This window comes from Mauremys reevesii, linkage group 7 (assembly GCF_016161935.1).
Source record: "Mauremys reevesii isolate NIE-2019 linkage group 7, ASM1616193v1, whole genome shotgun sequence".
NCBI classification, from domain to species: domain Eukaryota; kingdom Metazoa; phylum Chordata; order Testudines; family Geoemydidae; genus Mauremys; species Mauremys reevesii.
Window position 1 is genome coordinate 18708297 of NC_052629.1, and position 26119 is coordinate 18734415.

At 41.4% G+C, this 26119-nt stretch overlaps 1 protein-coding gene across 4 annotated transcripts in view; it reads left to right on the forward strand.

Moving 5' to 3' along the window:
- Positions 1-26119, forward strand: part of PLEKHA1 (pleckstrin homology domain containing A1) — an 87436-nt gene that overhangs the window by 56589 nt on the left and 4728 nt on the right. For all 4 annotated transcript variants that reach the window (XM_039481392.1, XM_039481393.1, XM_039481390.1 and 1 more), the window contains exons 6-11: positions 1734-1865; positions 2880-3023; positions 8293-8361; positions 14995-15059; positions 21875-21938; positions 24825-24914. In XM_039481392.1, coding sequence (XP_039337326.1) covers positions 1734-1865; positions 2880-3023; positions 8293-8361; positions 14995-15059; positions 21875-21938; positions 24825-24914 — 564 coding nt within the window. The remainder of the gene's footprint in view (positions 1-1733; positions 1866-2879; positions 3024-8292; positions 8362-14994; positions 15060-21874; positions 21939-24824; positions 24915-26119) is intronic.

The window sequence follows — 26119 nt, forward strand, 5'->3', positions numbered from 1 at the left end:
ATTCAGTTTTCAGATTTGGCACAAACTCAAGAACAGACAGAATCAAGCTCCTGAAGAGCCTGCACCTTTTAGCTCAGCTTTAGCAGACTGACCTATTCAAAAGCATTCAAATATTAAAAACCTTTAAATACTTGGTCTTGATATGAGACTTTGCCAGAGGGCTTATTTTCAGATGCTTGTGGGAGACAATTCAGATGCAGAGGCACCATCATGACTGCAGCTTCTACTGAGCCACAAGGAGCACAGTCAAACAAGGTGAAGAAGAAAAGGAATAGCTGCTTCTCCCGATTATCAAATAAATAGATGCTTATTTTGCAACCATTAATGACTTGATTTTCTGTGAAGTAACAAAGCTCTCAAGATTTTTTTGGGCCTGGGGGCTGGAGCAGATGGTTTAGAACTTTTTGATTCCAGCAAACTGGGATAAACATAGCCATATTTGAAAATGGCTAAGGTGGAACATTAACTGCTTTTACTTCAGGTATTTCTCAAAGGTACTACCTGAACATTGTTTCACCAGATAACCCTGTTTTGCGAAGGTTGGATGTCAGTTTCAGACACCTTTTAGAGATTGTTCCTAAAAGTTAGTTCCCTCAGCACTTCCTGTTTGTTTTGGAAAATACTAGATCTCCTATTTTCTTTCTTTGGTGCTCCTGTGATACAGTGATCTACCCCATCAGTACTCAGAGCAAATGAAGAGGTAAGTGGTATTACTCAGCATAGTCCCATTTACCTTTTGTGTAGCTCCTATAGCATACCTCACCCTTTATCGCCCTTCCTTGATGAAATAGTGCCAATTTTTGCTTCAGGGTGAGCTAATGTCCAGAGATTTCTTACAGTAGTGTATCAAGTTGAGTAACTTGCATAAGGGCTGCATATAGTTCTTAATGTGTCTTAAGTTGCAGTGAAATACTAATCTTTGGATCCTGTTGTCAAACTCGTTTTGCAATTTGTACACCCCTCTCCCCAAAGTTCCACATTAATGATTATTAACCATTGCATTCTTTAGCCCTGAAGATTTTGCATTGAAGTACAAATCTGTATCTTGTCATTCTATAAAGCAGTTTGAACAGTATGGATAACTTTTTTCACCTTGCTCCAGATATTAAACTTAAAGCAAAGTTTCAGTTAAGTTCATATTGTTTCATAGTAATTAAATATCTTCATGCTAAGCATTACATTTTGGGTGAGAATGCTGCATCAAGCAGCAAAGACATTTGTCAAACATTGACACTATAGCTTTGTATGAATAGTAACTCTTTGCATTACAGTAGTACCTAGTGACCAACTAGGTTTGCGGTCCCATTGTACTAAGCATTGTTCAGACATATAGTAAGAATCCTAGCCCCAAAGAGCTAAATGTCAAGGTGGGAGAAACTATTTCTACTTTACAGATGAGAAATTGTGGCACAGAGAAACTGACTTGCTGAAGATTAGGCAGGGAGTTTGTGGCAGAGCTGGAATGTGAACCCCGATCTCCTGAGTCACAGTCAAGTGTCTTAATCACAGATCAGTTTTCTTCTGATGTCTAACACAAATCTGTTGCAAACAGTTACCTATTGAGATTTCTCTAGAATTAAAAACTAGCTGTAGAAATCCTTCTGGAGACTGAATGTGAGTGCTTGAATAATAACTAAGGTTTTTTAGGTACCTGAGCATGGGGACTACCAGCTTTATTTTTAGCATTAAGACAGGGGAAAACATCAAATTATTCATCATGTCTAACTTTTCAGGTACCAAAGCAGTCTGATCTGCTGTGTCAACCTGATAACCCAAATCGCCAAGTTGAAAATCCGGGTGGAAAGAAACAAGTGTCTTACAGAACAGAAATTGTTGGTGGTGTTCCCATCATTACACCTACTCAGGTAATGCTTCATAACAAGTAAGGAAATGTTATTAGTGGAAGAGTTGTGCTATGTGTCTGTCTTGTCAGGATACTGTGACATACATTTATTTTATCAATAATAAATTTGTCAACCCCATCCATCCTCATCCAGAAGACTCATACTCTCATAAGCTTGCTTTTTAAATATTTACCTGATATGGTATCTAGGTGTCCATTCGACTGTTTTACTTTTCTGTGACTGTATGAAAGATTATACTTTTAAGTGTTGACTCTTTTACTTCCAAGAATTAGACCCCCTATATGAGTTTGAATTTCTTGACGTGAAATGAGTTTCTGGCATTGGCAATGTCAAAGTTGTTCAAGTTAGTCGATTACTGAAGTTCACTGGTATACTTGTTTTTGCATTTTGCAACGGAGAAAGGAAAGATACTGATTGGCTCAGAAAGCCAAGATTTTTATAAATGGTGTGCTAGAAACCTGATGTAAAATAAAAAGTTAGTAATGGTTGTATCTAAAAGTAGATACACAGTAATTCTACTGAGTTTGACACCCTGTGTACTATTTTATCCTCTTGGGTCACACTGGGGGATTGGTGGTTCTGACGACTTGCATGACTGGCCCTAATCATAGTACTGGAATTATCTAGACTGCTCTGCTCCTAAACAAAGTCACTCCATGGATTAACTTTTTTAAAAAGGAGTAAAGATTTTGTTTCTTAGGTCTTCAACATACTATTTTTAATTGCTTTATCTGTTTTAATACGTTTATAATCTGTTTTCAAACTGTGTACTTTTGAGCAGTTCCTGGAGTACTCCAGTAGGCCTTATGTAGATAATTGTCACATTGATATTACTGCTATACTGCAGTGTCAAGTATCTGGTGCTTCTAAACAAATCAGAGATGGGGTTTGTGGGCACAGGGTGGACCAAATACCAAATTTAGGGAACTGAATACACTTTCATTTTCTGTTCTTATATCACTGGGCTTTAGAGCAAATGCTGAACATCCTGAACCTTTCTCTCCTTCATTCTAGAGAGAAGAATTAAATGAATGTGGGGAAGGAGGTGACAGAAATTACTTGAAACGGTCACAAAGCCACCTTCCTTACTTTAGTGCTAAAACTCCCCCAGACAATGCTGTTATCAAAGCTGGCTATTGTGTTAAACAAGGCGCTGTGGTAAGTGATTTGGAGAATAATGCATTCCTCTTCTGAAGAACAGAGGCCCAAAAGTTATTGCAGTTACTTTCTGTATTATACTGAGATCAATTGATACTGATTTTTGGTTTTTACCAAATAACACTAATGTTGTTAAAATATTAAGGGCAGTTAGAATTTTATCAAATGGATGATTCTTCAGTAGTAGTAATATGCGTTTTATCTCTCTATTGGTATTCTTTCAACTTTTGTGGGGTTTTTTGGTGCTTCCGCATGTTTTTGTATTAGGTTAAAATTTGAGACCTTTTGGAGAGGAAAACATTGCTGCACATGGGTTTTAGGCTAAGTGTATAATTAAGGGATGCTCTTTTTGGCATGAGCATGTGCAGCTATCTTTTTGTAATGAAAAGTGTACGGAAGGTACTTGGACTGAAGCAAGAGTTTACTGTGTGCAGGATTTATAAAGTGTGAAGTGGTTAGGGAAAGTTTTTAGGCGTTCTATGAGATTTAGAGGAGAAATTGTGCAAGTCCAAAAATGTGCAGGAGATTGGTGTCTAGCCAAACAGTTCGAGATTAAAGGATTTAGCATGTGCTCTATTCAAAGCTCTGCAAACTCACAACATTGAAGTCTGGGAGCATGAAACTTTTTATCATCAGAAGCAGGAGGGCCGCTAGACAGGCAAGCTGTTAAAGAACACTCAAGGAAGATAAGGCCATTGCAGAAAAAGTAAATTGATTGTTTCTGTCAATCTTAACTGCAGAGGTTGTAGGGGAAATACCCATATTGGACCTATCCTTTATGGTTGATAGATCTGAAGTACTGTCCCACATTGATGTCAATAGAAGATGTTTTAGAACTAACTGATAAACTAAACATTAAGTCACCAGGAGCAGATGGTATTCACCCAAGAGTTCTGATGGAACTCAAACATGAAATTTCAGCTCTACTAACTGTGTAGTACAGTGGTCGGCAACCTTTCAGAAGTGGTGTGCCGAGTCTTCATTTATTCACTCTGATTTAAGGTTTTGCGTGCCAGTAATACATGTTAACGTTTTTAGAAGGTCTCTTTCTATAAGTCTATAATATATAACTAAACTATTGTTGTATGTAAAGTAAATAAGGTTTTTAAAATTAAGAAGCTTCGTTTCAAATTAAATTAAAATGCAGAGCCCCCCCCCCCCAGATGGGTGGCCAGGACCTGGGCAGTGTGAGTGCCACTGAAAATCAGCTCGTGTGCCGCCTTTGGCACGCATGCCATAGGTTGCCTACCCCGGTGTAGTATATAACCCATTTCAGAAACAAGTCTCTGGACTGGAAAGTAGCTAATGCTGATTTTTAAAAAGGACTCTAGAGGCAGTTCTAATGATTACAGGCGGTGAGTCTAACATGAGTTCCAGGCAGATTGGTAGAAACTATAGCAAAGAACAAAATTATCGGACATATAGATAACTCTTCCCTAACAAATCGTGTTTAACACAGCTTTTGTAAAGGGAAGTCATGCCTCACCAACCTATTAGAATTCTTTGAGGGTATGAACAGACATGTAGACAAGGATGATCCAGTTGGAGTACTATGATTTTCAGAAAGTCTTGGATAAGGCCCTTCACCAAAGGTTCTCACAGATGCTAAATTGTCATGGGTTAAGAAGGAAGGTCTCTCATGGATCGGTAACTAGTTAAAAGATAGTAAACAAAGGGTAGGAATAAATGGGCAGTTCTCACAATGGAGAGAGGTGAGTGAACAGTAGGATCCCCCAAATATCTGTATTGGGACCTGTACTGTTAATGTATTCATTCATGATCAGAAAAGGGAGTGAACAGTGAAGTGGCATATGATACAACATTATTCAATATAGTTAAGTCCAAAGCTGACTGTGAAGGGCTATAAAGGGATCTCACAAGACTGGGTGATTGGGCAACAAAATGGCAGATGAAATTCTGCGTTGATAAGTGCGAAGTAATGCACATTGCAAATAATCGCAGCTACATGTATATAATGATGGGTTCTAAATTAGCTGTTACCACTCAGGAAAGGGATCCTGGAGTTACCATGGGTAGTTCTCAGAAAACTTCAGCTCAGTGTGCAGCAGTGCTTTAAAAAGCTAACAATGTTGTGGACTATTAGGAAAGGGATAAAAAATAAGATTCAGAGAAGGGCAACAAAAATGACCAAGGGTATAGAATGACTTTCATTTGGAGAGAGACTGAAAAGATTAGAGTTGTTCAACTTAGAAAAGAGATGACTAAGGGGGGATATGATAGAGGTCTATAAAATATGAAAGATGTGGAAAAAGTTAATAGAGAAGTGTTATTTTCCCACAATACAAAAACTAAGGGTCACCCAATGAAAAGAATAGGCAGTAGGTCTAATACAAACAAGAGGAACCTGTGGAACTCATTGCCATGGGGAGAGTGTGATGGCCAAAAGTATAATTTGGTTCAAAAAGGAATTAGATAAGTTCATGGAGGATAGGGCCATCAATGCCTATTAAACAAGATGGTTATGGCTGTAACTCCATGCTCAGGGCAACCCTAAACTTCTGACTACCAGAAGCTGGGAGGAAAAGACAGGGTTGAATCACTCCAGCTACCCTGTTCTGTACACTCTCTCCGAAACTCTGGTATTGGCCACTGTAGGAGACAGGAGAATGAACTAGATTGGACCATTGGTCTGACCCAGTATGGCTGCTCCTATGAACTTGTTCCTCCTTTTTATTTCAGAAGGACACTGAAGAAATGCCTCACAAAAATAAGTTAAAATGATGCTTAAGTTGCATGGTTAGACTCAAATCAGAATGTCAGAGTTGTGTGAAAACTTTGCCTGCTCTTGTGTGTGCGTGCGCATTATATTAGTATTTACATTATCTTGTTTCTCAAACACTATGTACAAAACTGATTTTCTAATTGAGATGTGTAAACATCTTGAATTCTGACATAAAGCAGAAATACATTAGAGTGATGTAATATGAAAAGTATTCAGTGAACTATGTACAACACAGTCCATATTAGGTGTGCAACTTACAATAACAGTGGAAATTTGCTGACTTATAGGCTGCATAAATGCATGGCTAAATTGCCTTTGTAGTACATGAGTACTGGCAAAATTATTAAAATATGAGGCGATACTGTTTAAGCAGTCTAAGTAAAAAAAAATATTAAGCCAATATCACATTATTAGTGGAAGAGTGTGTTTTGTTCAATATCTTCATTAATGATCTGGAGGATGGTGTAGACTGCACTCTCAGCAAGTTTGCAGATGACACTAAACTTAGAGGCGTGGTAGATACACTGGAGGGTAGGGATAGGATACAGGGGGACCTAGACAAATTAGAGGACTGGGCCAAAAGAAACATGATGAGGTTCAACAAGGACAAGTGCGGAGTCCTGCACTTAGGACGGAAGAATCCCATTCACTGTTACAGACTAGGGACCGAATGGCTAGGAAGTAGTTCTGCAGAAAAGGAGCTAAGGGTTACAGTGGACGAAAGCTGGATATGAGTCAACAGTGTGCCCTTGTTGCCAAGAAGGCTAACGGCATTTTGGGCTGTATAAGTAGGGGCATTGCCAGCAGATCGAGGGATGTGATCATTCCCCTCTATTTGACATTGGTAAGGCCTCATCTGGAATACTGTGTCCAGTTTTGGGCCCCACATTACAAGAAGGATGTGGAAAAATTGGAAAGAGTACAGCGGAGGGCAGCAAAAATGATTAGGGGGCTGGAGCACTGACTTATGAGGAGGGACTGAGGGAACTGGGATTGTTTAGTCTGCAGAAGAGAAGAATGAGGGGGGATTTGATAGCTGTTTTCAACTACCTGAAAGGGGGTTCCAAAGAGTATGGATCTAGACTGTTGTCAGTGGTACCTGATAACAGAACAAGGAGTAATGGTCTCAAGTTGCAGTGGGGGAGGTTTAGGTTGGATATTAGGAAAAACTTTTTCACTCAGAGTGGTGAAGTACTGGAATGGGTTACCTAGGGAGGTGGTGGAATCTTCTTCCTTAGAGGTTTTTAGGGTCAGTCTTGACAAAGCCCTGGCTGGGATGATTTAGTTGGGAATTGGTCCTGCTTTGAGCAGGGGGTTGGACTAGATGACCTCCTGAGGTCCCTTCCAACCCTGATATTCTATGATATTCTATAAACCCGTATGTTATATTAAACATTTTACTTTTTGATATACCAGTTTATATGCAAATGTTTTAGTTCTTTTTTACTCATAGTTTAAGCACTATCTAATAGAAATACATCCTTTCTTCACCACCACCATCCAGTGTACTTTCCTGCCTACTGTCTTCATAATTGACTGGTGGCATATTCTTTGTCCCTAATTTTCTTTATATTCTCTGTACTGAACAGAATAAGGTATATTTCTGGCCTATTCATATTTGCAGAGTTGTTGTAGCCGTATTGGTCCCAGGATATTAGAGACAAGGTGGATGAAGTAATACCCTGTAATGGACCAACATGTCTCTTTCACTAAGAGAAGCTTTCAATCTTACACAGAGCTCTTCATGTCTTTCTATTTTTTGTCTCACTCTGTTTACCCTTATCCCAGTTTTCCATGCAAGTAATCTTATCACTTTAATCTCATTTGTTACTCCAGGTCATTTGATGCATATGAAGTATAAAAGAATAAAATACACATTTGATCCATGCCAGCTGCATGTAAAATGTCAGAGACAAAGGGCATATTTCAGAACTGTCTGCAGCACTTTTGGTACAGATTCCCTAAATCAAGGAATATGGACCTCACTTAATCAGTGGTAATGTGTCCTGTATAGGATTGTAGTTTCCTAAATTTTCCCCAGATACCTTCTTTCTGTTCTCTCTAGTTTCCAAAGAAGCATCTAAACATTTTTTGCCATTTTCTACAGAATGCTGAGTTATTGGATTACCATACTGCAGATTTCACAGACTTTGCGGCACTGTGATCCTTAAGAAAACCTGTAACTTCAAATCTTTCCAAGTGTAATTCTTGTGAAATTAAATCTTAGACTTTGGAGAGCAGGATATGTGGTTTTAAAATAATCTAGAGTAATGAATGTAGGAAACAAGATTCCTATGAATAGGAATAATTGGAAATAGAATTGTGGCAGTTTAAGAAATATCCAATAACTTTAGTAGGAATTGCTAAAAGGAATTACAAAAATAAAAATTGGAAAATGCAGCTTCCATGTAACTGCTAATGTAGTTGACTGATGTATTTTTCAAAAAACCTAGCTAGACTGAGTGAAAATTAAAGGGAATCGTGTATTGCTTGGATTATAATATTTTCTTTTTTTCCTTTTAATAGATGAAGAACTGGAAGAGAAGATACTTCCAGTTAGATGAAAATACAATAGGCTATTTCAAATCTGAACAGGTATGTTCCCAGATGTGTTATATTGCTTTCAGAAGATGTCTGGAAGTAAATTTCAAAAATACACACTGAAGGTTTCTTGATGATCTACTTGGGTGTCTGAAAAAGTGCTGTGCTGCTTTTGTAACTTTCTGTAATTCTGTTCTATATTTTCAGTAAAAAAAAATTTATGAAAATAGGTCATCTGTTAATGATTTCTCTTTGGAAGTTAATTCTCTGACCTCGCAATCTGCTGCTCTGGGGACTGATACGGTGTTGTGGAGGATTGATTTCCAGTAAGGAATAATAACGAATAGAACGAACTTCTAAATATGCACAACAATTGTCACTCGTTTTGCATCAGTATTTTGTTCCTCTCATGCTTGGTGGATGCTCACTTGAGTATAAATGATTGTCTTAAGAAATGCTGATTGTGAAATAGAGAGTCCAAGCAAATGTTAAAAGAAGCACATTGCTGTATTTATGCTTCCCTGCATAGCTGCACAGTTCCTCCTGGCTTCCTCTCCCTCCTTCACATGGCCTTTGTCAATAGCAAATTCAAGGTATGCAGCTAAGAAACAAACATCCTGTTTGCATACAAATATCTAACTGAATAAAGATTTGAAATAATAGTAGTAATTAGTATATATGGGCCAATTTCAAAACATATGAATTTTTAAGTTCTGTTGGCTGGTCTTTAAATTGTGCTAGTAGCAGAGTACTGTCTAGAACAGGGATGGGCAAACTTTTTGGCCCAAGGGCCATGAATGTAGGGCTGGGGCAGGGGGTTGGGAGTGCAGGGTGTGTGGGGGGTGTGCAGGAAGGGCCTCAGGGCAAGGGATTGAGGTGCAGGAGGGGCATGGGGTGCAGGAGGGCACTTGGCAAGGGGTTGGGGTGCGGCAAGGAAGTTCAGGGAAGGAGTTAGGGGGCTCAGGGCAGGGGGTTGGAGTGCAGGATGCAGGAGAGGTTTGGGGTGCGGGCTCTGGCCCAGCGCTGTTTACCTCGAGTGGCTCCGGGGTGGCAGCGGCACGCAGAGGGGCTAAGGAAGGTTCCCTGTCTGCCGCTTCTGGAAGTGGCCAGCATGTCTGGCAGTGGCTCCTGGAGATGGGGTTGGGCAGGCGGCTCTGCTGTGCGCTGTCCTTGCCTGCAGGCACCACTCCCGAAGCTCCTATTGGCCGCGGTTCCCTGTTCCCGGACAATGGGTGCTGCGGGGCGATGCCTGCAGGCGAGGGTAGCTCTGAAACCCTCTGCCCACTCCCCCAGCATGATTATGGGACAAGCTCCTGAAGGGGAAATGAATCATCGCATTTTCCCCTGCTCGCCTTCATAAAGTGCAGCAGTGCGGTTAATACTCAGTGCCTGGTTCCCTTGCTCACCTTCATGGAGTTCAGCAGGGCAGGTCAGTCCTGAAAAGACCTCATCATAAACATGCTTTTTCCTCTAGCCATGCATGCGCACATACCCACAAAGCTCAGTGGTCCAGATCAGAAGCCATGTTCCCTCTAACTTTTTACATCCATCTGCGGAATGAATTTTATGTGCAACAGTATGGAGGTGATGTGTGACACATCACCTTCATATTAGTGCACATAACAAAATTAATGTAGTGGGGGTGGGGTCAAGGGGTTCGACATGTGGGAGGGGGCTCAGGGCTGGGACAGAGGGTTGGGGTGCAGGCTCTGGGATGGGGCTGGAGATGAGGTGTGTTGGGTGCAGGCTGCCCCGGGGCTGCAGTGTGGAGAGAGGACCCCCCCCAGCCCTCTCTTGCCACAGCAGCTCGGGGCTGGAGGAGAGGTGCCTCTCTCTAGCCTCGGCAGTTCTGGCTGGGCTGGGCCGAGGGAGGGGCACCACTAGCCGACGGGCCTTGGGGGAAGCGCCTCTCCCCGCTGGACAGGTCCATGCTGGGGCTGGCGGGCCTGGGCTGGGCCAGGGAAGGGTGCCTTTCCCCTGGTTGTGGCAAGTCAGGGGTGCCTCTCCCCTGGTGGGCCCTGAGCCCCTGCACGGGGCTTAATAGGCAGCTGCACAGCCATGCAGCTTAGAGAGAACTTAAGTTAGAAGTATAGACTCTTTCAGGCAGAGATGTACAGAATATTGTGAAACTATGCTGAGGAGGTCTGCAGCCGCCCTTGGCAAACTTACTGCAATGTATCCTTCATTCATCCTGGGAAGGTGTACTGAAGGGGGTTTGGCTCTTCCTGTCGCACCTAAAAGCTTGGGATGGTATCCGACTGTTCCCATCATCAGGTTGGGATCCCTACCAGACATAAATGTGGGTGTTTTCCCTGGTGATCAGGAACTTAGCATTTCTAACGAGGGGACATATTTACCTGTAAGAGTGGTCTTGTCACTCTACAGGCCCCTTCACAGGCAGCCAAGTTCAGGCAGGTACCTAGGCCCCTTTCCTTTTTGGCATGAAAACTCTCAGGTGGCATCAGATTAATCAAAAAGAAACAGTGAACTGTTATGACACCCTAAGGGCCCCCACATGCTTTCACAAACAATGCTACTGTGTATGGCCCCATGTCTCTGAGGAGAGGCGACTTCATTCCCTCTGCGTGAGATGAGCATTGGCATTTTACCTGCAGAGAATGAAACAGATCAGAAACAAACCCAGACTGTTCATCGTTATTGCCATAGAACGAGTACAAGGACAACCTATATTCTCTGAGAGTCTCTAAGTGGATCTACTGTAAGTTGACAAAGCTTCGTCCTCCACATGTACACAGGGAGCCTCAATAGCATCACTTCAAGAGGTGCCTCTGCTGGATATTTGCGGGGCAGCCACATGAAGTTCCATCCGTACGTTCATGAGATTATGCCTTGGTTCAAGGCTCCTCTGCTGACTCATCCTTCGGGACAGTGGTTCTACAAGCAGCTATACTATGCATGGAGCTTTGCATCCTTCTCCTCCCTTAGTATTGCTTGTCAGTCACCTGTGGCGAAATAAAACATAGGGACCAGCACTCGAAGAAGAAAGGGAAGTTTTAACTGGAGTTCTTTGAGAAGTGTGGTCCCTATCTGTATTTCCCTCTGCTTTGGAATATGACAAGATTCATGGTAGAGATGGAACTGAAGAGGTAGTCGATCTGCCCGACCCCTTATATCTTTGGTGCAGGGGCACAGGTGGAACGCTGGAGACTACTTGCAAGATTTCTCTGGTCTCAGGTACATGGCATACACTTATACTTTACAGTGGAATACAGATGTGGACCATGCATCTCAAAGAACTCCACAATAAGGTAAGTAACTTCCGTATGCCCAAAGGAGGTACTCATGGAGTTGTACAAGAATTGCACGAATATCTTTGTCCTATTCCCAGTCTGAGTAACTTATGGAAAAGCCATGATAAGAATTAAATCATCCATCTACTTGAGATTGGCACATTACAACCTGCTCCTCATTTCTATTTCTAGCCTCAGAGGATTGGGGACAAACAGAGCAGGGCCCTGCATGAAACGCCTAAGTAAATTTCTATAGGAGGCTTGTCTTCAAAGAATTTCCATTTTACCATCTTCAGACAACTCATTTATGTTTTACAGCTGTCTAGCAGCCTTTTTCTCTTCCCATAATCAGTTATTACCTTTTGAAATTACATGTGCTGCCAGGGTGTCTCTCCAGGATCATGGCAGCAATAATATTGGCATTATGGAGGAAGGAAATTCACTTATCAGAGAAATTATCTGGGAAGAGATAAGGATTACGTACACAGAGAAAGCTGAAGTAAACACATTGAAATGGTTCCTGAAGTATCTTGGATTCAGGACAGATGCGTGGTTCCAGAAAAGTCAGTCATAGGCCTGGGCTGACATTGAATACAATCAAGTGCTAGGTTTCATCTTGGAAGATTAGCAGATGGTATCGGTAAAGGAAAACAAGTGGCATCTTCAGCTCTCATAGAGATCTGCTATTGCAAAATCAGTCCTCCATCTAGGACCAAAGATGTTTAAAATAAACCCTTGGAAGAAGCGTGAGCTTGTTGGGGCAGGGACTTTTTCTTCTGTATGCATCATGTGTCTCTCAAGGGGGTTCTGGTTCATGACGAGGGCTTATAGGCACTGTGATTAATACAAACAGTAAATAAGTGATTATTGCTCTCGTGGATCCCAAAACAAATGTAAACAAATCAATATATTCTACTGTCTGGGGCAAAGTCCACAGTTTAACTACCATTTTAAAACAGTGAAGCATAGCCATGAGTTCTTCTTGGAGGGCTTTATTATGAATTTGTAAGTGTGTGACTGAGCAAAATGTCAAGGTGCTGTAGTATAATATTCTCAGCATGTTCATGAAAAGGAAGTTTTGTACAAGGCCTAACATTAAATGTTTAATTAGTGGACATCAACCTTATTCCAGCCCTGCAAGATCATTAAGCATGGCCTTTGAATCTCACTCAGCCAAGAAATATTCCTCTTTTGATTGAGCATCAAAGTCCAGTGTTCAGGAGCAGTGACTTTCTCAGGGTAGAGTAGTACTGTATTGCAGTCAACTAGACTGCCACACAGCCATTAATATGCAAGTTCACCAAATTTTGCACATATTGGTCATCCAGTCATAGCCAATGCCATTTTCTTTATTTTGGTAAGAACATAAGAACAGCCATACTGGGTCAGACCAAAGGTCCATTTAGCCCAGTATCTTGTCTTCTGATAGTGGCCAGTGCCACGTGCCCCAGAGGGAATCAACAAGTGATCCATTCCCTGTCACTCATTCCCAGCTTCTGGCAAAGAGAGGCTAGGGACACCATTCCTGCCCATCTTGGCCAATAGTCTCCATGAACTTATCTAGTTCTTTTTTGAACTCTGTTGTAGTCTTGGCCTTAACATCCTCTGGCAACGAGTTCCACAGGTTGATTGTGAAAAGGTAGAAATCTGCTTCATGCCTTAGTGCCCAGGGGAAGATGGAGGGGATATTTTATTTGTTTCAGATGCCAATATTTAACGAAAGATCCTGCTTCCCACCACTGTGGAGGCACATTTCTATGAAATTTCCATTGTAATAGATCTGTGGGCGTTAGCACAAAGAATAAGAGAACTTGTCTGTGCTACCTGAAAATTTCCTTTCTTTTGAGGTTAACAGATCCAGCCCTCTCTGTAGACAAATGGGTCATCCTGAACAGAGAAGGAATGGGAATTAGCATCCCAGGATTTGGGTGTTGTGTTATTAAATGGAATTAACAATTCTCTGTAGGAGAAATCATTGTGCTTTTCCTCAAAGTGCAGTTAACAGTCTATAATTTAGGGAAAGTAGATTTGAATCATCCTGGCTGTGCAATTTCTTACTGAAGGTAACTTCAGGAGGTAAGGCGTTCCCCTGCTGCCAATGAGAGACAGATCTTGTTCTTCCTTGAAGCTGCAAGTTGTCAGAAATACCTATAAGTAACCTTGGTATTTAAAAATAAAATTTCAGGTAAGCAGAGATAAACTTTCCTATTCCCCCCAACAGCCACATGGTGGCACATGAAACTGGAAGTTGAAAGGCCAGTGCTAAGGTTTATTTAAATATTCAGGAAATAGACCTACATATATTAGAGAAATGGACTGAAGTAAATAGGATGAAATAAGGACAAATGCAAAGTACTCCACTTAAGAAGCAACAATCTGTTGCACACATACAAAATGAGAAATGGCAGCCTAGGAAGGAGTACTGCAGAAAAGGATGTGGGTTCATAGTGGATCACAATCTAAGTATGAGTCAACAGTGTAACACTGTTGCAAAAAACACGAACATCATTCTGGGATGTATTTGCAGGAGTGTTGTAAGCAAGATATTAGAAGTAATTCTTTTCCGTTCTACTCCACATTGATTAGGCCTCAACTGGAGTATTGTGTCCAGTTCTGGCTGCCACATTTCCAGAAAGATGTGGACAAATTGGAGAGAGCCCAGAGAAGAGAAACAAAAAAAGTCTAGGAAAGAGGTCTAGAAAACATGACCTCCGAGGGAAGATTGGGTTTGTTTAGTCTGGAGAAGAGAAGACTGAGGAGGGACATAAGTTTTCAGGTGCACAAAATGTTATAATGAGGAGAGAGAAAAATTGTTCTCCTTAACCTATGAGGATAGGACAAGAAGCAATGGGCTTAAATTGCAGCAAGGGTGGGTTAGGTTGTACATTAGGAGAAACTTCCTAACTGTCAAGGTAACTACAAGCACTGGAATAAATTGCTTGGGGATGATGGAGATTCCACAACATTGGAGATTTTTAATAGCATGCTAAACAAACGCCTTTCAGGGATGGTCTAGATTGTATTTAGTCCTGCTATGAGTGCAGGGGATTGGACTAGATGACCTCTCGAGGTCCCTTTGGGGCCTACGATTCTGATTCTATGATTACTGTGCCATGCTTTGGAAAGAAAGAGGTGGCTTAAATCATGGAGATTCTCTTGGACCTTATCAGTTGAGTATAATAGGTAGCTACACAAAGTTCCAAATAATTAAAAAAAAAAAAAGATTCATAATGCTTTCATGCCCTAGAATTTGTGGAGGAGCTCAATGCTTATGAGAATGAACAAAGTCTTAGCTGGAGCAAGCAATAATGAATCACTGCCTTGGAAGTCTCCCTGTATCTCTCTGTTATTGCTAATCAGTTCTGAGTAACAAAATCCTGATTATTTGAATCTTGAAAGAAATTAATCCACTGAAACCTTTTTCCTTTTTTTGCAGGAAAAGGAACCTCTCCGGATCATACCTCTTAAAGAGGTCCATAAAGTTCAGGAATGTAAACAAAGGTGAGAAAAATTAACCATTGATACAAAATATCTGAAGTATCACAGTAAACAGTTTTGTTGGGGCTAGAACAGTAGCTCTCAAACTTTTTTACTGGTGGCCCCTTTCACATAGCAAGCCTCTGAATGCAACACCCCCCCCTTATAAATTAAAAACACTTTTTAATATATTTAACACCATTATAAATGCTGGAGGCAAAGCAAGCTTTGGGGTGGAGGTTGACAGCCTGCAACCCCCTGAGGGGTCCCGAACCCCAGTTTGAGGACCCCTGGGCTAGAATGTAGGATCAGCCAAAAGACTGGTGGCTTAATTCCAATTAGTTAATTTAGATACATGTTTTGATATCTGTTGTCCCTAAATACACCAGCTAGCTTTGTGGTCAAGTACCCTGTTGTATCTAAGCAGTGCAATTTATGATGTATAGCATGAGATCTTGATACTGAAGCTTGCACTGCATGATCCCCAGCAGTGAGTTAAGGTCAGAATGAGCAATAAATGACAAAATTAAGGAAACAGTTAAACCACTAACATCAGTATATTTTGAAATGAGGGTGAAACTGAAATTTCTACTTTGGGTATGTGTTGGTGAAAATTCTGCTGTAGATGTGCTTGCACCTCATGCACATGAGATTGGAATCTTTTTGAATAGCAGTGTGTGTCAGGGCCATGCATGTGCCCTGTGCCTCCTTGTTCTCTCTTGTGATGGCATAAATGCAACCCTGCCTCAGTTCCTTCTTACCACTTGTGGCAGACCGTAGTGGGTCTGTTCCTGACTGCATAGATGTTGGCAGGCGGAGTACCACTGAAAGAGACTGCTCCTTGCAGATTCAGGAGATTTTCTTCTACAGAACGGAAGACATCTATGACAGATTTATGCCTCAAAATGGAGGAGGTTCCCAACACAATCTAGACCCATTGCAGTTTCTGTTACCAAAGATCCTTTACTACTTGCTGCATTTAAAAGTAGACTGTTGTTCAGCTCCATCAGTGTCCACCTTACGACAGTCTCGACTTGTTATCCTCCAGTATATCATGCTTTATCTTCTCTGACTGAACTGTATCCAGGTTCCTCAAGAGCCTGTTACATGCTTACCTGCCAGTCAGGTACATTGGGATTCCCTCCAAGACTTTTTCAATTCTGCTTATCCAGAACACTATGTCCAGTTGTGGGAGAAGACTTCATCCAGTTCTCTGGGATCCAAAACACTCAGTTCGACTTCAGATTTCATCACTCGGGTTATTTTATTTGGCATACAGCAAAGCTACACTTGAGTTGATCAGACTCAAACATAGGGCATGGGTATAGGTCACACTATACATCCAAAGTTGCACAGAAAACCTCTTCCTTTATATACATTTACACATTATTGCATCATATGCTTCATGATTGGCTTGGTTACTTTTCAGAAACCAATCCATGTACATCATGCTCAAGCTGATCTTTACATCATTTCTACATTCCTAACTTCTTTTACCTGTTAGTAAATGGTTCCCTGGGTGTTCTCCCTCTTATCTTAGCGGACTCAGACATTCTGTCTTTCTAGCTTACTCACCTGTACACTTATTTAGCACAAATGTTCTGTTTTCAGCCTCATGGTATGTTTACCTCCCTAATTCTATCCTACAAGAAATGAGGCCTCACTCCAGAAGTTAATTGCTCATGTCAAACTGGGCCTCAGCTCCATTAGGGACCCTGTTCTGGGATAGGATCTCGATATTGTCATCCTGAATCTTAGGGAGCCCATCTTTGAACCTCTTTCAGTATGCTCTTTACACCAGATCACCCTCATCCTTTCTGGTTGCTGTCACCTCAACTAGAAGGATTAGAGAGCTTCAAGCACTCATGGCTGAGCCACCCTACATTGTTTCACAAAGAACAGGTAGTGCTGAGAATAGAAGACGCTTCAGACTCTGGATGTCTTGAGATCCTTATTTTATTACATTGACAGAACTAAACTATTCAGACTCTCTCTGGTTATTTGTAGCCATAGCTGTGTTTGAAAGGTAAGGCTTTTTAATTAGAGGATTCTGTCACTGAGGTCATAGATTGCGTGACTTTCTGGGACTTCTTCCACAGTGACAGGGCTGCAGCAGGTGTCAGCCCTGGAGCTGCTGGAGCAGTGGCCCCAGGGCTGAAACAGTAGCTGGGGTTGGGTCTGTCCCCCTGGAGCTGGAGAGCAGAGGCCACAGGAACAGCAGTGGGGCTGGAGCAGCGGCAATCAGCCCTGATGCAGGAGCAGCAGCTGTGACGGAGCAATGGTCCGGCAGTGAGCCCCGGGGACACTGGAGCAGTGGGCTGGGGTTGAGTCAGCCCCTCTGGGGCTGAGGGACTAACAGTCAGGCTATTCCAGTAAAAGTTAGGGGACAGGTCAGGGGCTTGCCCAGTCTGGGTTTAACCAGCTGGCTCCTCACCCCCTTGGTTTTTACAGTGTTTGGGACTTGATTACCTTGGACAACTAGGGCCTGAGCACTGTCAGATCATGAAATACAGTTACTTTCCATATGCCTCTCCACCCCACCACATTTCTCTTCAGGGACCCCTTTCACAAGACACTGTCTCTGGGGGCTATAGAGGAGGTCCCCCCTGCATAATCAGGGGCAGGGTTTCTACTCCTGATAGCTCTGGTTCTCAAGTCCAAGAGAGGGATGAAACCTATACTTGACCTTTGCAATCTCAACAAATACATCGGATACATGAGATTCCCTATGGTCACCCTAGCAACTATCCTCTCCACCTTAAATCACAATGACTGGTTTGCTACCCTGGACCTTCAGGGTGCTTATTTCCTTGTAGCAATCCTTCTGAGTCATAGGAGGTTCCTTAGGTTTGTTGTGACTGTCCTGCATCACCAATACACCATGCTGCCTTTCGGCCTATCTTCAGCACCCTGGGTTTTTCTGAACACAAGTGTATGATAGTGGTACCTCAGAAAGAGAGGAGTTCCTTTCTTCTTGTATCTGGATGATTGGTTACTGAGGGGCAGATCCAGAGTGGAAGTCCTCAGTCATGTCCACTTCACACTACCCCTACTCAATTGTCGAGGTCTCATTCTAAACACTGGGAAGTCAACATTCGTTCCACCTCAAAAAGAGTTGAGTTCACTCAGGCCCTGATAGACTGAGTTTGTGAGAGTTTCTGCCAACTGATTGTTTCCAGGAAATTCACCACCTATGTCTAGAGCTGCAGTCTGAACCCTCAGGCATAGCCCATGTATATGTGAGATTGCTACGCCATATGGCTGCATGCACACAGGTAATCCAGTATGCTAGATTGTGTCTATGTCCTCTTCAGATGTGTCTGAAGTTGGCCTATCCTACAAATCTTCATCCCTAGGACAGATGGTTCAGACTGCCTCTGCTGCTTCTGAACACCTTACAGTGGTGAATGATTCAGGGCAATGTGTGCCAGGTGTTCCCTTTGCTCGCCTCCCACTGACCGAGACTATTGTCACCAATGATTCCTTAAGTTTGCAGAGCACATTTGGGGTTGTGAAAGTTCAAGGCCTGTGGTCAGAACAGAAGCTTCTCTGCATATCACTGTCCAGGAGCTTTGTGCGATCCATAATGCTTGTCAGGCCCTTGGAGATTGCTTCAGTGCACTTCCTTACCGACAATACCACCTCAGTGTAATATGTGAATAGATGGGGGAGGGACGGGGGAGAGCACACTCCAAGCATGCTGTGTCAAGAGGTGATCAGGCTCTGGCATTTTTGAATCAGGAAAAACATGACTCTCGTGGCCGATCACTTACCTGGGATCCAGAATCACATCGTGGATCACCTCAGCAGAAATTTCTCCCACAATCATGAATGGTCCCTGAAGACCAACATCTTGTGGTCCAATTTTGTAGTTTGGGGCATCTTGACAATTGATCTGCTCACCACAAGTGACAAGAAATGGCGGTTGCTCTTCTGCTTAGGGGGTCTCAGTCTGGGCTCCTTGACCGATGCTTTTCACTTAAGCTGGGAATCAGCACTTTTCTTCCAATTCTGATCATCCCACAAGTCATTCCCAAGCTGAATTTGGACCGTGCCAAGCTCATTCTCATTGCTCCAGCATGACCAAGACAATGTTGGTTCTCCAACCTCTCTGAGGTTATCGGTTCAACCTCCCATATCCTTTCTTCTTCTTTCCCCCCCCTCCTAACTCATCACAATCAAGTTTTGCATCCAGCAGTCAGCTCCCTGCATTTCACAGCTTGTATGCTTCATGGTTAGATGAGGAAGAGGAACGATGTTTGGAGGCAGTCCAGCAAGTCTTGCTCAATAGTAGGAAGCCCTCCACCAGAGCAACCTCTTTGGTAAAGTGGGAGTAGTTTTTGATATGATAGATAGCCTGGGGAGTTTATCCGAAGCTGGCTTTTATCCAGGATATCCTTGAGTATCATAGAATCATAGAACTTAAGATCAGAAGGGACCATTATGATCAGTACTTGTTATACCTTCAGTCTTCTGGTCTTGCACTTAGTTCATTGTGAATTTCTCTGAAAGTGATTTCAGCTTTTTACCTGTCCAGACATGGGAAGTAGGTATTTTCAAACCCTGTGACAGTGAGGTTCTTGAAAGGAGTCACTCATCTCCATCTCCTTGTTAAAGAGCCAGTTCCTTTGTGGGGTCTTAATACTGTCTTAATGGCTCATGTAGGGCTTCCAGCCTCTGGCAGGTTCTTTCTCCTTTCTGTGTCAGAAAACTGCCTTCCTTGTGGCGACCACATCTGCCAGGAGGTTGGGTAGGCTGTAGGCTTTAATTGGCAGAGCCCCCTTACAGACTTTTCTAAAGACAAAGTAACCCTGCAGCAACACCCAAAGTCTTTATCCAAAGTGTTTTCCCTTTTTATTTCATTTTATCCAAGCTGTATATTTACCAGTGTTCTTCCCTAAGCTGCACTCACCTCATAGGAACAGTGTTTTCTCACATTGGATTTCAGGCTTTTTATCTAGATAGGACCAAAGCTTTCTGCTCCTCATCTTGTTTGTGTGTTTCATATGCAGACCAAATGAAGGGTCAAGCAGTCTCTTAGACTATCTTCAGGTGGAGAACTTCCTGTATCATAACAGTGCGTTAAGTAGCTCAGGCGACGTCTCCTCAAAGGGAGCACTATTGTGCTATTCCACAAGAGCACTGGAAACTTTGACAGCATTTATAAGTGACATTCTAGTATTGGATATTTTCAGGGCTGCCACTTGATCCTGTGCTTACTTTTAGAAATCACTGTGCCATTACTGCTCTATCCAGATCACATGCAATCCTGCAGTCCTTGTTTAAATAGACTTCCTGCCCCACTTCCTAGGATACCACTTGTGAATCACTGTAGTAGAATGCATGGCTGCATCTACTCAAAAAAGAAAAAATGGTTACCTACCGGTAATGGTGGTTGTTTGAGATGTGATGCAGATGTGTATTCCATGACCCACCCTCCATCTCCTTTGTATAGGAGTCTGTACATCTGACATTGAGTGCAAAGGAACTGTAGGGTTAGGGCAGCCCCGGCCCTTCTTTGGTTGGGGTAGGGCTGCAGGGTGAGTGTTACCCCTAGAGGGTACTGCTCGGCAAATTTCTTCAGCTCCAGTGAGATGGGCGCACACATAAGTAGAATACATGTCTGCATCACATTTAGAAAAACAGTTACGGGAAGGTAACTGTTTTTTCTTCAAGATGTTGTAGTCACTGTGGATCCTGTGTCTCGCCTTCCATCCCCACTTTTTGGAGTCCTCACAAAAAATAGGATTTTAATTCTGAAGGAGGGTTCTGGCCACTCTTCCCTTTATGCTGTTAAGAGACAGTGTTCATGCACAGCCCTGATGGACACTGCTATTCAGAAAATTGATCTCATGTTGGATACACACTGTCTGCAACATACTGAGGAACCACATTTACTATAGGGTAAGTAACCATTCTTTATATCTGAGATTTAATTCAAAGTTAAGAATTTGCCAATAAAAGTAAAATGCATTCCATCAATGTCGGGGTGATATACTCTGTTGCGGGGTGGCAGTTAAGGTGAAAAAGGGGGTGGAGGAGAGAGAACTCACCGCCTTTGGTGGCTGTGACAACTCGCATTCAGGCCAGCGAGGCCTAGTGGCCAGAGTCTGAGGCCTCCCTTGTCCTCAGGGCAGTGAGGTCTAACAGCTCGTATCCTTGATCTCCAGGCAGTTGTGCTTAATGTTCACAGTGCTGGGCTGTACTGCCTAATATCTCGGGTAGTTGCTGTGCCCAGCAATAGGCTGGGTAGGGAGACCTGGTCCCACCCTACTTCACCAGGTTCTAACCCAGTGCCATGTGAAACCAGTAGTCCTGATTTCAGGTTCCAACCTCCACAAACACATTCCCTGGACTGCTTTCTATCCGTGATTCCAGCTCTGATAGTTCCTCCAGGGCAGCAGCTACCATCTGTCTGTGTCTGTCTCTCTCTGTGGCTGACTGGGGGCCCTCAGTGGACTAGGTGCGTTTGGCCTCTGCTGTCTGGAGCTCAAGTGGCTTTCTGGCAGGAACCTGTACCATGTGTCTGCTCTCCGCCCCAATCAGCCTAGATTGAGCTAAGTTACTTCCTTTTATACCCAGCAAGGGCAAAGGGGCATAGCCTCCTGAACCCATAGTGAGTGATTAACCCTTGCTGGGCTAGTGCAAGGTTGATACATCCCATTACAATCAGTCATATAATTGATAGTGAATATCAACTCATCAGGAAAGATAAGTTTAATTTGAAGGGTGACGGATATAGAGTTCTGCATACTCTGATTTTCTAGGTATAACATTGTTTTTAAGTAGAGCAGTTTAAAAATCTAAATTGCTATTAAGTCTTTGTTTTGTCTTTGCAGTGATATAATGATGAGAGACAATCTCTTTGAAATTGTAACAACTTCTCGAACCTTTTATGTACAGGTAATCTTTCACTCGGAGTAAAACCAGATCATTCTGCAAGAAAATTAAGCATGAATACTTTACTGTTAAAACTGTTTAAATACTTGATTTTCTTGAGAAAGTAAAGTCTGCAGTCTTCCTCTCAGTTGCACATACATTGGTTGTAAAATATTATAGTATTTCAGACCTTACAATAGCTCCAACTGTCTTGTCATGTTAGTGTAGGTTTTTTCTTTGCAATTTTGTTCTGAAATCCATATGGGAAATGTCAGATTTGCAAGCAAGAATGAATGACTGTTGAAGTTTATGAAAGTCCTCAACAGCCTGTCTTTTATTATTTAAATTCTATAGTGCCAGGTCAGTACACTTACAAAATGTGTACTATTAATTAAATTATTACATTTTTATTTATAGAATATTAGTTTTACAACTCACTGTGGATTTAAACTACAGAGATCTAGGAGATGAATGGTCAAAGATTCAAACTGGTAACCTTAGCTGATGAATGTGAACTACTACCGTGCAGCTCCAGTAGCCTTTGTTTGTAATATCTGTCTAAAAAATGAACTTTCACTTTGACTGTACTGTACTTTGACTTGTTGGCTGTATGTAGTGCTTTCACAACCAGAAAATACTTCAGTGATTCTTGCCATATCTTACTGAACACTTAACAGTACATGCACAAAACAATCTGCTCACATATCCTTACCAGGCTGATTTAAAAAAACTATACATTGTTTTACTTGTTTTAAAAATCAAACAAAACCCACCAAATTTACAGTACCAGGGTAACCCATTTCAAGCAGTTGACAAGGTGTGAGTAAGAGTAGGGATTAGTATGAGGAAATTAGTTTTTGGGCCACTTTGAATACATTGGCCTCATTACCACTGCAAAAGTGATTTTTTTCTGGCTAAGTATTCTACTGTTGAGAATAGCCCACTTCCGCTTTAATTGAATTGTCTCGTTAGCACTGACCCCCCCCACTTCGATGGCAACTCCCATCTTTTCATGTACTGTGTATATATACCTGCCTACTCTATTTTCCACTCCATGCACCCGATGAAGTGGGTTTTAGCCCACAAATAAATTGGTTAGTCTCTAAGGTGCCACAAGTACTCCTCATTGTTTTTAATTAATTAGTGTAGCTCTAAGAACAACTTCTAACTTGGTATCTTGTCTCGCTGCAATGTGCAAGTTCCCAGACACTATTTTATGACTGATTTGGTTAGAAGGTTTTAATATGTTCTTGTCAGCGCACTGCATGCTTTAGCAAGGTTTGCTTTTGTTTATTGCTGAATATTAATTCTGGCATCACATTTTAAAATGATTCAGTGAATATTAGGCTGCTATGAATTAAGTATCTTAATTGTAATACATATTTTGCATTACTGGTGGTGGTAATAATAATAGACCAGCTACCTCAAAAATGCAATTAGTGCAGTGCTTGTTTTAGTAATATTACTTCAGTCACTACTACTGCCATATTTTGACTCCTTGTTGAATCATTGAGCGTTGATGTTGGATTACTACAGCAGCTATTTATATAGCATTTTAGTCTAATGTAATCAGCATACTTGCAAAGAAAGGGTACCAAACTCTGCTACTTCAGATATATTTTGAAATGTTCGCATGATAGAAAATATTGATGAATGGGGATCTTGTGTTTATATCCCAAACACACAGCTTTAAGATAGTTGAGAATTAAAATATTGTCAAGACTTTTTTTTTAAAAAAATTTCAACTGCTAAGACCCAAGAAATTAAGAGTTAAAGGTTACTGCATATTTAAAAGAACCCCGTACATGTAAAAGTATGGAAAATAGGCAGTTTGAGTTACCCTCCTCCCAAAGACCTTTATTTTTAAACTATTCATACGTGCCCTGAGCGAAAGTAGAAACTGACAACTTTGTCGATCCATACTGGTTCATCGGTGACTAAAAACAAGTGACAGAAAACAAAAGCAAAGAAACAATTATAAATACTGTGTGTATATATAAGAGGAGACTGGAGTTTGAGAAGCATTGATTTGTCCCAGTGTGGTTAACTGGAAAATATAGTACTTGTTCTTAACAATTCCAGTTGTTTCCTATCCTACAGTGTGTGGATTGAGATAACAATCAATTAGTGCATGTATGTGCGCACCAATAAGGTGGGTGTAAGGAGATTGATTCTTCTAAATATTATGTTAATATAATTAAAGTAAGGGCACAAGTTATTTTATGTATCATGTGAAGTGTGTGTAATACACATCTGTTGGCATGTGTTCTATGTAGTGTGTTGAGAAGGTAGATGAACAATTTTCATTATCTGCAAATTTGGATGATCCCCAACTTAAAAAAACAAAACAAAACCTTTTCACTCACACTGTGTGTGTGTGTGTGTGTACACATATATAGCATTTCACCAGCAATAAATCATATTGGTTTCTTTGTGCGGTATTTCACCAGATCCCTCACCCGACCACTTTAGTTACTGTTACATAGGAAACAGCAACAACTAAGGAGAAATATGAGGTTGTGGCATTGGACAAGTCCCCTTTATTTACATCACTGAAAATCCTGTGAGAATTACAATTACACCTTTAAAAAATAAACCAACAAGTAAATCCATTTCTGATTGAAATGTTATCACAGTATTAACCTGGAGGAATATTACAAATATGGTGTAATAATCTTGGGTGGATTTTCACAAGTGCCTGAGTGATTTAGGAGTATAAATCCCACTGAAAACCACGGACACTTGTGCTCCAAAGTCATAGATAGTTAGAAAAATCCTACCCCTGCTTACCAATGGGAAAGAAAGTTAGGCTGGTCATTGTATTCCCAGACTACCCATATAAACAAACAGTATCTTCACCCAACTTAAATAGCCATCTAATATTAGTTTTAAATTTTTCTTTTGATTTAGGCAGACAGCCCAGAGGACATGCACAGCTGGATAAAAGCAATCTCTGGGGCCATAGTGGCACAACGGGGACCGGGAAGATCAGCAGCTTCTGTATGTGTTTGAGATGTAGATAATATACTGTCTCTAGGAGGTGTCAATCTAGTACAAGAAATTCTATTTTGTTCCTCCTTCATCTCCCTTTCCCCTAGTCCTGTAGTAACATCTCCTTTGCATGAACTTTCATGCATATTAAATTTGCATAAAACATTTTGCATTTTTTAATGAGTGCTCATTTAGTGTTATCTGTATGTAGCTTTGTATGCATTGCATTGTCTTAAATGTAAGGACAATACAAGTGCTGACTATGAAGACTTTTCCGAGTTCAGTATGAGCTCTTATCACTAAGCTTTCACTAGCTGAAGAACTACAGTGAAACTCTGCTAATTCTTGCGAGATATTTTGGTAATTACTAAATTTTGCAAGCAACTTGTATAAAAGATTGATTAAAAATAATCTTGAGTATTCAATTTGCACATCCTTGGGATTGACTATTGGCCATATGTCACGTTAGCAGCTATGGTTCCAAATTTAATGTGTTTTGGGCCGGAGGGGGATTGCAAATAACTTGTGTGAATTAGAAGTTTTGCTGTTGGAGACCCAGTGTGAACACCATCTAGCATTACTGAACTGTGTGTGTACAACTGTGACCTAAATCATAACAGTTGTTAAGAATGTGGATGGCAGCATTCATAATGTCTATAGCTTTTCATTAGGACCTACATTAGAAATGCTCAGATTTTTTTTTTTTAACAAATTATTGTATTTCATGCTACAGATTGTAATAGTGTCAGTGTGTCATCAAGTATGTCCAAATTTATCATGGAATACTTCACAGTTCAGATGCTGCGAGTATGGTTTTCACTTTTTTTCTATGTGATAGTTTGTAATAAACTGAGTATATCTACCCCCATAATACATTGGAAATCTAAGTTTTGAAATCTGGCTATTAAATGCACAATCATGTTGATGGTGTGCTAGTGTGATTGCTATCAGTTGATCTAAACACTAGTATTTGCAGCTAGTAATTTTATAGCTGCTTCATGTTTTAAGTAAAAGTTGCTATCACAAAATAGACTCCGTTTAAAAAATGTTTTCTGGGGGAGAGGAAAAGAGGGAGATAGGTATTTTGTTAGTGTGTGTATGCTTTGTGGTGGGGCTGACTAAGCAACCTAGCTATAACTATTGGCAACACTTTCTCTCTTTTTTTCCTCCCTCTATTCCCTTCCTGAAGTATAGGTTACTCTAATCTTAGCTTT